This window comes from Mustela nivalis, assembly GCF_964662115.1.
Source record: "Mustela nivalis genome assembly, chromosome: 10".
Classification (NCBI taxonomy): domain Eukaryota; kingdom Metazoa; phylum Chordata; class Mammalia; order Carnivora; family Mustelidae; genus Mustela; species Mustela nivalis.
The window spans coordinates 81,006,751-81,020,787 of NC_139029.1; the positions used below are offsets into that span (position 1 = coordinate 81,006,751).

Here is a 14,037-nt window from a genome sequence, read left to right on the forward strand (position 1 = left end):
ATCCCCTATGGGCTCGAATCCCAAGGATTTAATATTCTGGCTTTCACTGACAGTTATCAATCTACAAACACACTGGAGAAGCACTAAAAGATTCCCAACTCCTTTTTAGAATCTCTGATAATAATTTCTAGTTAAAGACAAAATCATCCAAGAGATACAAAATATGAATTTATGAATTCCAGGGCACCTCACAGAACTCCCTTGTATATAAAAGGATTGGACTTTTTCTGTGTGCCCAGAAGAGATCTAAAAAAAAAAAAAAAAAAAAAAAAAAATCATTCGGTTGATTGAAAAAGAAAAAGAAGGCAAGCAGGAAGAAAGTTTAAAAATCAGGTAAGTATACCAATTCCATATAATAGGACAGATGGTATACTTAATCCCACCTAAAATGTAAAATAGAGTAGCTATGACAACACCATGTCTGCATTCCCTTAATAGGATCACTCAGCAGGTCACATTTCAAACAATTTCACCATTGCCATATTTTATTACAAACCATCCTTAAAAGACTGATCAATTGCAAACTCATTGAGAAGTCAGCAAACTTCACAATGGTTGAAGATTTCCACGTCAGAGAGCAAGGGATCCAACACGTAGAGCAAACATATTTCCAGGCCTGTCCCCTATCCTATCCTAGAATACTTGCATTAATTAACATACAGTGAATACAGATTCTGTTCTATTGCTTTGCTGAAGATTTTCAAATGGCATTTACATTAGACATACTAACATTTTAAATTTTTAACAAGCTGCTATAGTCGATTTTCAGTATCATTCAAAGGATTTCACAAAGATTAAATAAAAGATCTACTTAGGCAAGTCAGTTGTGGGTGGGCAAAACAAGTTGAAAATTAGGGAATGAAGTTTGGAGAGAGAAGTGTAAGGGGTGGGGGGAGTGGGGAGGATCAGCAGAGTGGTGGGTAATAAGATATGGGAGGAGGGGAAGTGCAGTCAGGGCTCCATCCATGAGCACCATCTGTATAAATCAGGCCTGGAGTTGACATGTAATTTTGTGTGGGTCCCCTGAGAAGTGGCCCTCAGGGCTTCATTATTGATGAAGAGATTTTTCTTCAAAGTGGCCCAGTCAGCAATGCCTCAAGGGGACATTCATAAGCACTCATAATATCAATTTCCAAGCACCTGGGAGGTAGGAACACAGATTGTCTCTTTAATTATTATGATAGACGTAGAGGATAGTAAGAACGCTATTATACAACCAAGCTGAAATTCTCAAAGAAATAAAATTACCATAACCTAGTATAAAAAAGTTTAATACTTGAGTCATCTTTCAGAAAAAGCACACTTTACATTTCATGGTGCACAATAGGTTGATCTCCAACTGTTTACTTCCTAGGCGGTGAAAAAGTTTTCATGAACGTACAGTATGTGCAAGGATGCTTAGAAGTTGGGGAGGGGGAATGTCTTTCAAGCAAGTATAATTAGATAAATTATAAGCTTAATCCAGTTTGTACGAAGAGATATCTGAGTTGTTTTATTTTGTTTTGTTTTGTTTTAAATAATTGTGCAGAAATACTTTTTCAACAAAGGGTAATACTAAACCCTTCTAAATATAGTTGAGAATACCAAGAAATACTTTCATCAATGGACTGGTCCTGACATGGTCTCAAAAACAACCCAGAAAAACACTAAAAAACGAATCCATATGTATACTGCAGTAAAACAGTAAGGATCAGGGGGGTCAGCCCTGGATTTGAATCTTATTCCCTAGTGTATTAGATGTAGATAATCCCAAGTATAAACAAAACCTATGCCACATACTTCCTTTGAATCTTCCTCCATTTACATTAGAAGGTTAGCAATACAGAGGACATTAAAGATATTTTTTAAATAGAAATAGAAAATGAAGTGGGTCTTTCTAATTAATCTGAATTTCAGAAACTCCCCCTCCTCATTGGTAATATTGACAAATAAAATTGAGGAACCTTCTTATAAAACATATCTGCAGCATTCCTGAATCTGTAATGAGCTCTCATCATAATTCTTTTTATCTTCATTAGCCCCCTCCCTTACATATTTTAACAGACTTTGATACCACTACTTAATTTCTGGAGTTGAATAAAATTCCAGCCAAATGATGCTTACACAATACACATGATACATGCAGTAGTGATATTTAAAAGAAGTATTGCCATTTAAAAAACATACACTTTATGTGACACATGCTGTCTGAGGCACTGGTTGTATAGGGGACACTAATTAATCATTATAGCTATTGCATGGCATAATTAAGCTTAAATCCAATTGACAGAGGAAGAAATGATAGTCCAGGAAAGAACTTGACCACAATCACAAAAACAAACAAACAAACAAAAACCAAGAAGCCAGGATTAGAACCCGGGGCTGTTTTAATATGATGCTTTCTTTTTAAACCATGAACTACAGCTTGATTTTCTGAAATACAAAAGAAATAACTGTATACAAAATTACTGACTTCCTAATATCAATAAGTAGATATCTGTGGTGAACATTCTAAAATAAAAGTACATTGAGTTCACCTCAACCAGCATAACATTTTAATGTCAAGCAATGGAAAAGTAATAATTATAAACCACAGGAAATATATAATCCTATTAAGAGTTATCTCAATAGTATAATTGGCTCCAGGATATCAGTGAACATCCACACTATTGATGTTTGAGGCCAAAAAATACCTTCTGTTTTGATATAGAGGATTAAGAGCAAATGAAACTCAGAAGGTAAACATGTCACACTTGAAAATCAAAATTCTGACTATAGATAAATTTGTAATCTTAGAATGCCTTACTAATTATTTTTGAATTAAGGCTAGGTATAAATGACATAGAATTTTTCTTATAGTTTTAAGGACTGAAGGTTTCTACCACATATTTGTCATTATAGACCTACATCTAAGAAAGAAAAAAAAAACACAAAAAATGACCAATTCTATTTTTCAATATCCGCTATCACCACGCTGAAGTCTGGATTATAACAAGTATCAGATTTTCTTTGTCAGATTATTTTATAACTTTTTCAGTCTTGTTATCTTTAATTTTAGTGTTTTTAATTTTATAACTTAAGTGTATGCTTATTAAAAATTCTCCCACAGTGGCCAGATAAGTTTACCTTACTGGAAAGTCTATCTTTTAGTTTTTGAGTTGTTCCCTGTTTGGTAAAATGCTGTATTCAAATAGTTAATGGAAGACACTGCTCAAAGATTATCCAATTATCTCAATATTTCGGCCCTAGATGTCTTTCACATTCTTATCAATTCCTTACTGCAAATGTTCAGCCTTCCAAAACTGAATTTTTCTTCCAGAATGTCAAAAAGAAGGTTACCGAATTCCAGCACATTTTTACAATTAAGCAATCGGACAAGAGTATCCGCTATGATTAAGATTAAGCAGATCCAATGTAAAAATTTCCCTAGTGAAAGATTCATCATTAGTCATTAATCTCACAGTTTTTAATTAAACTTCTAAAATTGGTCACTGAATCAGTATGCAGGTGGTAGATTTTTTTTTTTAATGTACTAAAATATACATATGGCCATGCTTACATAGGTAAATGTACCTTAAAACTGCAAGGAGCTATCATTTGGAATGAAGTAACTTCCCTAATCACATAATGAGACACATTTTTACTGCCAAGATAAAATCCTTAGAAAGAGAAATACTTTAAATATGGTCCACAGAACAGAGGACAAGCAATTTTTAACAACTCAAACTCATAAAACAGGCTTAAAAGTTAAATTAAAAAAAATTTAAAAGCCTTAGCAAGTCAAGATAGCATTTCCATAGATCAGTGGTGCCCAATCAATAAAAGAAAGGAGACAAGAAAAAAAACTGTCACTTATACACTGAATAAAAAACATTAAAAATTTTAAATAAATAACTGTAACTTCTGCAAAGTTGAATCTTTATTCTCTCCTTTGGATCCACCACCCTCCCTACCCCCCTGATACAAAAGCAGTTATGACAAAGGGTACTCTGAAATACCTTGCTCCATCTCTACCAATTAATTCATAACCCATACCTTCCCTTTTCTCAAAATGCTCCTTAAAATGAACTTTCTCCAAGTTGTTTCCTTTATTTTCCCATTTTACAAATCCACCATTTTATGAGTTCATTTTCTTAATAAACAAAAACTTATTATCTTCTCAAAAGGAAGCCAGAGTATAAGTAATTCAGAAACTATTTCTATTTGACTTGAAATGCACTGTGATTCTGTAGACAACAGACTGAAATCCTCTTTTGATTGAGGGTAAATGTGAAATGAGTTTATACCCTTTAATACTCGCTAACTGATAATTCAAGGAATGGACCTTGACTTGTGATTGGGAAAGCATTAGGGTGGTAGGTAGCAATTTGGTTTGGCTGTAAATATTTACCAAAATTACTGTTATTTAAAAAATTAAAAGCCTCCTGTGGCTATATCCATTTTTCTTTAACTATTCTTTCATAGTCTATTCTCAATGATCCACATCGGTGGAGAGGAACAAGACGTTGAACACAGTCCATTCTTCCAGAATCATTCTTACTTGATTTTAAATGGGGAGATATTGATATTATACTGGTTATCAATTCAAACTAAATGAAATACTATGAAGCTAATGATGAAGTCAAGGAAAGTGATCAACATTGGGTATCAATATTCTTTGAAACCTTCCAAGGAGAACTGTTATTCAAATCACCTAGACAAAATTCAGCTTTATCCAAAAACTAATTCCATAAAGTACAATGACTTTTAAAGTATATAGCTACTATTAATGAACTTTAGAATGCTAATTATTCATGGTCAGTGATTTTCCCAAGGTATTTTTTCATATTCTTATTTGTTTAACATTTGTCCTTTTTCCTAACAAGATGTCAAATTGTGACATTCAATGTCTTTTCTATTGTGATTTTATTTAACAGATTGTGCAAATGTGACTCAGAGAAGCTAAGTAACTTGCCTAGAATCACACAGCTTAAAAGGAGTTAAATTAGACCTCAACCCCAGACACTTCGCTCCAGATCCTGTCGTTTGAATCACATTAATATGTCAGGGGAAAAAAATGAACAGAAGAAACAAACCAACAAACAAACAAAAAAGCAAGTACAAAAGCAAAAACCTTAATTTTTTTTTTTTTAAGATTTTTTATCTATTCATTTGAGAGAGAAAAAAACAGGCATGTGCATAGGAGAGCAGGACAAGGGGCAGGGTCAGAGGGAGTGTGAGAAGCAGACTCCCAGCTGAGCAGGGAGCCCTGCTGGAGCCTGGATGCAGGACTAGATCCCAGGATCCCAGGATCATGACCTGCGCCAAAGGCAGATGCTTAATGGACTGAGTCACCCAAGCAACCCCCAAACCTTCGCTTCTCATACAGCTTCTACAATTACTACAATGACAATTTTTGAGTACATGAGTGAGGTTTTATTGTCTAATATATTACTTACTTACTAATGCATCATTGTTACGCCTATCTTCCAGCCTGAAATATTCCAGTTTTGGGATTTGGTGACGTTCTGATTTTTTTCATGTTCCCAATCCTTCAAGCCCTGATGTAATATGTAATTGAGGCTAGAAATTATGGTGTGAACACACAAAGCAACTTTGTATATCTCAGTAACTTTTTTCCTCAGAAACAAAGATATTTCTTGGCTGCTTCACTGAAACCTGAGATTTTGTAGGTAGCTTATGGGGAAAATTAAATCACTATTATGGAAGCTTGTCAATATCACCTTCTGTTCCTTTCACATTTATCAAGTGAATATGTACTTTGTTTCATACTGTTTTTTTTTTTTTTAAGATTACTCTATGTACTTGAGACTAGAGCAATGGTCACAGATCACTCTCTAGACAATGGTATTAATGAATTCATTCAAGGAAGGCAAATCCAATGTATGCATTCAAATTTAATAGAAAACTGAGCTTTCATAATTCATTCTGATTCTTCAAACAAAAATGAACTTTGGTGAATCAATAGGATCAACTGAGACCTCTATGCTTGATTGTGTTCCTTTAGGCTTAAAGTATTTTTCCTCACTGCATTATATTTTAATGATTAATTTCACGCTCTCTCATGGTACTCTAGCTCATGAATCACGGGTATTACTTTGAGAGAAAAGGAAGGTACTATGTATAATGAAAGATATTACTGATTAAAATGTGTTGCATATATGAACTACATAAAAGCCAAAAAACTTTAAATACCACCATTCTAGATTATAAGTAATATCATACAGATTAATCTTCTAGATTAAGATTAGATTAAGATTGAGGTGAATGAGAGGGTTTGGATTTTTCAAACAGTCTTGGTTCAAACACATACAAAACTAAGCCACTCATTTAATGTTTTACTGGCATCTTTTCCTTACAGTTATCTGGTTAAGAACTGATTTCAAAGACAACTGCAGGAGAAATACAGAGAAAGGAATCAGTTAAGCAAATTACACACCATTCTAAAAACCAAAAGCCACCTGCCCTCTGACACTCTATTCTCTAAAATCAGTACTGTCTGAATGCTGTCAAGTTTGTTATTTAGCTAGTTTAAAAAAAAAGAAAAAGAAAGAAAAGAAAAGAGAAAGGAAAGGAAAGGATTTGGTTAAGTCAAAGTAAGGACCAAAAAGGACCATGACATAAATCAAGTATATTTTACCTTAAACACCCTAAATAAATATTGGGTCAAATATATCTTATCCATCAATATTTTCGAAATAGTAAACTATCCGCCAAAGAAACAAATAAATTAAACAAACAGATCACTACAATGTAATTTGACTCTTTTTATTAAAATGGATTTTTCCCAAACCAATGAATGGAGTGGGGAGAAAACACTACTACTCACTATCTCCCAAAGAGAACACAAAGTTATTTCAATCAATGACAGAGGGAAAATGTGGCAAAAACAGCTATTCTGCAAACAGGTGGTTTTAAACTTTTACTTAAGCCACTGAAAAGAACTGACTAGAGAAAAATTGTGTCATTTAGAAAAACAGAGAAAATATACACATATACACATACACACATTTTATCAGCAAGGGGAGAGACAAAAAAAAAGGCTTATAACACAACAAAAAAAAAATAAGAAGCAGTTTATCTTAGCTCACAAATGCTGAGCTGGATTATAATTAAATCCTTCTCATTTCATACATAAAGATCTTAGGGAGAATTTAAAGGAAACGGTCATGTCACTCCAGGTAGGACCTTATTCCCAGGAAGAAAGATGACATTTTACAGAAACAGTGCAAGAGGGAATCAAAAAACGTTGAAAAGAGAGAAAAATACAGCTCGTTTCTGTTCTTCTGACAGCACTGCATTTTTCATGTTCTCAATACTTTGTTCCATTCCTGTGTTAAATAATTTCATAAGCAACACTGGGCAGCGGGGACTGCTAGAATAGCTGACACACAGATCTCCTTTATTTCTACGCTCCACCTTTGCCATTATTCAGGATTCATCTGTTGAGGTGGGGGCAGCAGACAGGTGCCAGGAACCGCAAACGGGGGTGGGGGGGGGGGGGTGGGAGGCGGGAAAAGGTAAGTGTCGGGGTAGACTCGAAGGGAAATGGGAGCTCCTATCCTCCAGACTCCGCCTCACTGAACTCTTGTGCCTCTAAGTCATGCCATTCCGGGCAGGACACGACAGGTTTCCTTAATCCCCTCCAAAGTAAACCCAGGTCCCAACCCAAACGGTACCCCCTCCAGTCGTGGGACCCCTCCACTTCTCTCCCCCGCTGCCCACGCAGGGCTCTGGCTCCCTGCCCGTCCACCCGCCCCCCAGACCTCCCGCGAAGGCAAAGTTTCCCGCGTCTCCTCCTCTTTCCCGAGCGACCCCGGCGCCCTCCCCCGCACCCGCCCGCTGGGCCCCCCTCCCGCCCCACGAGACCCCGCGCGCAGTGGGTACCTCGATGTCCGCCGCGTCCTTGCTAAGCACAGGGGCCATGGCAGTGTTCACAGCCTCAAATCTCCTAGTGACAGACCCTCCTAGCGTCCTCCGGCTCTAGTCAGAGAGCGAAGTGACCGCCAGCCGTAGCGACAGAGTAAATAGGAAGCGGAGGGTCGGCGGCGAGGGGGCGGGGCGGGCGTCGGGAGGCCCCACCCCCGGGGCGGGGCTGCGGGCTCGGCCCCGCGCCTCTCGGCGCTCCGCTCTGCCCGGCGGAGCCAAGGGGAAAGGAGCCCGGCCCATCCCCCAAGCTGGAGGCTTGTTTTTCTTCCACCCGCGGCTGGAAGGGAAGGAGGGAGCGCGTGCTCCCGGGACTGACCTATGCTCTCTAAACTGTTAAAGCCTGAGCTTGATAGGCGGGGGCCAGATGGGAGAGACCCACAGGACGAAAGGTAAAAGCAGTTGGTGCTCTCAGTAACAAATCGCTCCTTTTCTTTCCTTCCGCACGAACCCCGCGAGGTGCAGAAACATTGGCTTATGGGCCGCTGTATCTTCTGGAACTCATCAGGGATGAGGTAGTAAACAAACGTTCCTCCATTCATCCAGCAAATAGGCGGGAGAAGGCAAGGGCGCGGGTCTAATGAGAGTAGCCAAAGCCCGGGCGTGAGAGCGGGGGCAGGGTTACAGTGGGGCTGAGGGAGGGAGGAGAGCAAAATTTCTACAGCCAGAAGTGGCAAGTAGTAAGCGATGTAGGTGGTACAGAATCAAGGTTGTATTTTTGCAGGACAGTCCTTTCTAAGGCCTATTTACAAATGATATATAATTGTAAAATGTGAGGCTCTTTTGAAGAGTACTTTATGTTTTGTTGCAGAGCTTGCTGTGGAGAGGGGAGTGATTCTCGTTTAGGGACGGTCTCAATCCAAAAAAATACTCATCTTTGAGTATATGTTTTCAGACTTCCTTCAGTTCTCCTGGTGAGATAGATAAATCGTACCCTCTTCTCCCAAGCACTACCTACTTACTTCTAGTGAGGCTTTTATCAGACTTCTTAATCCTCTTGGCTAATTGCAAGAACCTTGGATTTAGGTATTTCCTTCATATCGTATTCTTTCATTAGTTCGTTCATCATTTCATTCAACAAATATTTATTGAATATTTTCAGTGTACCTAATACCGCCTTAGATACTCTGGATATAATCTGTCTTCAGGAAATACATCACTCTCATGGAAATTATACTTGGAGTAAACAAGTAAGCAAAATAGTAAGAAACAGTGTTGCCTGCTTAGAAGATAAGAGGAAAGGGACAGAATAACTAGGGTGTGGGTGCTCACCACCTTGAGTGGTTTGGGAAGACTTATTTAAATGAACCATTAGATTACCTTGCATAACCTGGAATTTACTAGATAGAGAATGGATGCATTTTCTTAAATCAAATAGTATTACTAAAAAAAAAAACAAAACAAAACTATAGAAACCTTAGAATCATGTTTTCTCCCACATTTTATTCAACCCCAAGCTCTTAAGATTCAGCCTCCTAAGGAATATTTGTTCATCTCTCCATCTTCAACACATCCACCAAGGCCCAAGCTATTGGTATTCCAGCTTCTAGTCTTTTCCTTCTCCACTCAAGACTGAGTTTTTAAAAGTATCTATTGACTTGTATTATGCACGCGCGCGCGCACACACACACACACACACACACACGGACTGTATAAATCTTTCAGTGGTTTGCACTGCAGTCAGAATAAAACACAGACTCCTAAGTGACCTCTTAATAACCTCCCTACCCTTCTCCAGCCTTGCCTACAGCCATTCTTTCCATGACTCCGCAAGTTCCACCACAAAGTAACCTTCCCTTCTTCCAACCATTACTCTTCCCTTTGCACATGTCCTCCACTTGGAGGATTCTTTCCATTCTACTCATCCTTTAGGTCTCAAAGAAGGCTTCCCTGACCCATCCAGTCGACAAGATTAGACTCACCCTGTCTCCGTTGTTCTCTTTTTTTAACACCTGTGGGGTTTTTTGTTATAGTCCTATCAAATAGTATTTGCATATTTATTTCAGTGTGACTTGTTTAATAACTCTCTTCCACGTAGAATGTAAGCTCCAGGAAGAGAGGCTCATGTCTGACTTGGTTGTCTACCAGATAATCAGCTCCCAGCCCAGGACTACAGCATAAGAGACCAAGAATACTTGCTGACTGAATGAACACAATAGATCCTGAAAGTGGTTTATGCATTAAGCAGTTCATTTCAGAAGCTTTAGTTTCACCTTACCATGTACTTTTCTCAACATCCCACTTATTCCTGAAAAGTAAATCACAATATCTATCAAAGAATTTATAGTTAAAATGTGTCAGACTAACTACTTTCCTTTCCATGAAGTAATGTTCCAAAGTAAAATGTTCCTGCCTCTTCCTTCAGCTATACCTTACCTACCTCCAAAGCCATCTATATCCTATATATGTATTATATATGAGCTATTATATTATATATTATATAATATATAATGCATATATAGCTCATATTATATATACTTTGTATATTTATATATTATATATACTTTAAAGTATTATTAAACATATATAATACATATATAGCTCATTATATATGATAATATATGATATTATCATATATATCATCATATATATTATGTATGAGCTATATATGTATTATATATGTTTAATAATACTTTAAAGTGGTATATAATAGTACTTATCATATACACACATGTATATATGTGCATACATACACATATATGGAGGAGAGAAAAAGGGTATATGCACATATACCTATATGACATAAATATGTGAACGATGTATTTAATTATAATGTATATGGTTCCTTCTCCAATTTAACCAGAGAGCTTCAATAGTCAAATTTCTAACCACCAGGGATAGAGACTTAGATGCTCTTTTAGACTGCACTCTACTACAAATCTTATCAGTTAGCAATCCATATTTTAGTTTTATATGGATACAAGTGTCCACGTTATCCCTAAGAGTTAGATACTATATTTCCATATTCGCCTTTTGTGATTATTATTCTCCTAAACCACCATAGGATAAGTTCAAAATATGCTGTATTTCTAGGGTAAGAGCTTCTTCAGTGCACTCACTAATCAAATATAAAATTCAAATGCTATTTTACAATCCCCCCTGACCTCACCAAAGAGATGTACATGGTACTAAGATATGTAATTAAAGGATTTAATCACGTTGCTCACATGCCACACCTATATTCTGTGATCAGTGATTGAATCTAATAATACTTTAAATCCATTGAAATTCCACATTAAACAGTTGTACCTGTAAGTAATCCAAGCTGTTTAAAGCTTACTGCAAATGCATTCACACCACACTTTTTTAAAAGTTGTAAATTATGATGGCATTTGTCAAGCTGTCCCTCCATCTGGAAGCACAGTCAAATATCAGGTGTTACACATTAATTTTTTTGTAGACTTTGGAGAGACAGCTCATCTAATAGTGTACAAATTCACCAAAATGCATTTCAGCCTAATAGTTTACATTACACCAATGAATATTATTATGATGATTATTATTACCGTAATCAGAATGAAAGTTATGAATCATCTTTCATATCGGAAAAGTTATACAATACCACAAATTTAGAAACACAATAAAAATGCAGATTTCCATATGTTTTATTTTTTCCCCTGTAGTCTAGCATTAAGCATTTCTTTTTTCCCAGACACTCCACAGAGGGTGTTTTCCCCCCCAAAAAGTGAAACTTTAATCGTGAGACTTATCTTACCTATCTGATTTTTTTAAGGCCAGATTAACTCCTATCCAAATTGACCAAGATAATGATTAAAAATCAGCTGGGTCAAAAATCTCTAGTGTTCCTACTCAAAGAGACCATAATGTATATGTTAGTTCATATTATATGGAATAAACTTGGTATAATTTATTCAACTAGATATACCATGTATCCTTTATAACCATACACACATAATACACATGGGTGCTACATATATGCATATCTATCAAAATGCCATAAAAAAACACAGCTAACACAGAAACTACAAATCTCTGTCAGAAGTTTATTCAATGATTGTTTATTGAGTGCTATTTCAGGCACTGTGATAGCCATGAGTGATACCTCACTATATATTACAGACATTGCCCTTGTTATCACAAAATTTAAGCCACTAGTTCAAAACACACACTGTCATATAGTGATTTTTGAGTAAGTGGTCTAACCAAATGGATTATTATAAGAATTAAATGTTAAATTTATGTGATTGTATTTTGTAAAATGCCATGTAATGTTAGTTAAATATTAAAAATTTAAAGATATATTCTCATGTTCTAGAAAAGCATCATTGGCTCATGATTCACCATGAATGACTTTGGGTAAAATGCAGTGTGAATAGGAGGTTGATAGAGTTATCCGACTTAAAGTAGGGAAAAAATATCCTCTAGAATGAATATTACCTTATTACCTTGAAGACTTTCTTTGGGCTTTTCTCTCAACATCAAAAGTTACCATAATTCTAGCAACTGTCATTTAAAGATGTCAGATTGTTTTCTTGCTGGAATTTTTTTTTAAGATTTTATTTATTTTATTTATTTGACAGACAGAGATCACAAGTAGGCAGAGAGGTAGGCAGAGAGAGAGAGAGGGAAGCAGGCTCCCCACTGAGCAGAGAGCCCGAAGCGGGGCTCAATCCCAGGACCCTGAGATCATGACCTGAGCCGAAGGCAGAGGCTTTAACCCACTGAGCCACCCAGGCACCCCATCTTGCTGGAATTTTATTCTTTTGTAATTTCGAGCACATCTGTATTTGGGATTGAGATAGAACCTTGATATAAATTATTCAGTTATTCCTTTTGGTCATCTATATTGGATGCCAGTGCTGTGCCTCACATATCTCCATCCTTCTGCCCAATCCTCTCAGAGCTGAGATACAAATTCCCACAACTGCTGGGGGTGTTGGTGGTTGATAACTCTCTGTTAGGTCCCTCTTTGGAAAATGCCTCTGGCTAAAGAGACATTCACCTAAGGATCATATCTCTGCCCAGAGTAGCAGGTATCCAATGATACCAGTGGATTATCCAATAATCCACTGATGCAGGGCTATAAATGCCTGGCACTTGCCTCTATTCAAGACATCTTTGAGGAGCCCTCTCAACTTTAGAGGTCCCTTGAGGGATCATCTGAGACTTTTGTCGAGATTGCAATAGAGTTCAGCTTCTCCTTCTATCCATCCTGCTTCATTTCCCACCTCCAGAAGTCCTCCTTGAGACAGCCCTTCCCAAGAAACTTCCTGCATGTACATTTCTTTCTCATAGTCCACTACTTTTAAGGGACCTAAGCTGCATTTTCACCACTGTATGTTGTTTAACTGATAGAATATATCTCAGGTAAAATGCACTTAATTATCCATGTCTGAACATAGAAAAATTGACCCCCTTAATAAAGTCTTATTTATTTCAGTGTGCTGACATATTTCTGTATTTGTTCATCCATTTATTAATATCACAAACAACTGTGTGCCCAATATGCACTAGTTACAATAACAAAAACTAAAGATACCATGGTGAGCAAAATATAAGTGAACTCTGTGCTCATGCAGCTTGCAGATGATTTAGATGAGGTGAACATTTGTCAAGTAATCACACAGTAATATAATATTTACTGTGAATAACAGTATCAACGTAAAATAGAGGACTGTTATAGCAGAGGGACCTGGGAAATCAGTGACTTAAGTAATTGCTCTTGCTGCTAAGATCCGAGAGACAAAGTTAAGACAAAAAGGAAGAGATCAAAAGCATTCCAGGCAAGAAAGTCACCTGTGCAAAGGCTCCAAGGCTGAGGTGTCCTGGTAGAAGGAAAAAGAGGTTCTGATAGGTGGAGTGGAGACAGCTATGGGGAGAATGACCCAGAGTGTTGCCATGTGGTGTTTTAGACTTAGTTCAGGATTTTGAACGTTATCCTAGAAGAAGTGGGAAACCATGGATTTTTTTTTTTAAGCCGAGGAATGACATGATCAAATACGTATTTTTGAAATATCACTCTGATTGTAACGTTTGTGTAATGCATATTCATATATTCACTTGGGTGAGTGTTTTAAAATCAACCAAGCAAGTGATTTCTGGGGATAAGATCAGTTACTTCTTCCATATGCCAACCAGGGTGGTAATCATTGTCACTGGAAACCAAAATAG

The 14,037-nt window shown here is 37.0% G+C and overlaps 1 protein-coding gene across 6 annotated transcripts in view; it reads right to left on the reverse strand.

The window, feature by feature from the left end:
* DPYD (dihydropyrimidine dehydrogenase) overlaps positions 1–8,089 on the reverse strand; it is an 831,034-nt gene extending 822,945 nt beyond the window's left edge. For 3 of the 6 annotated variants that reach the window (XM_082686466.1, XM_082686464.1, XM_082686468.1), the window contains exon 1: positions 7,867–8,089. In XM_082686466.1, the coding sequence (XP_082542592.1) occupies positions 7,867–7,905 (39 nt within the window). In that variant the 5' untranslated portion in view covers positions 7,906–8,089. The remainder of the gene's footprint in view (positions 1–7,866) is intronic. The other 3 variants (XM_082686465.1, XM_082686467.1, XM_082686469.1) reach the window with 2 other exon arrangements.
* Positions 8,090–14,037: the final 5,948 nt, after the last annotated feature.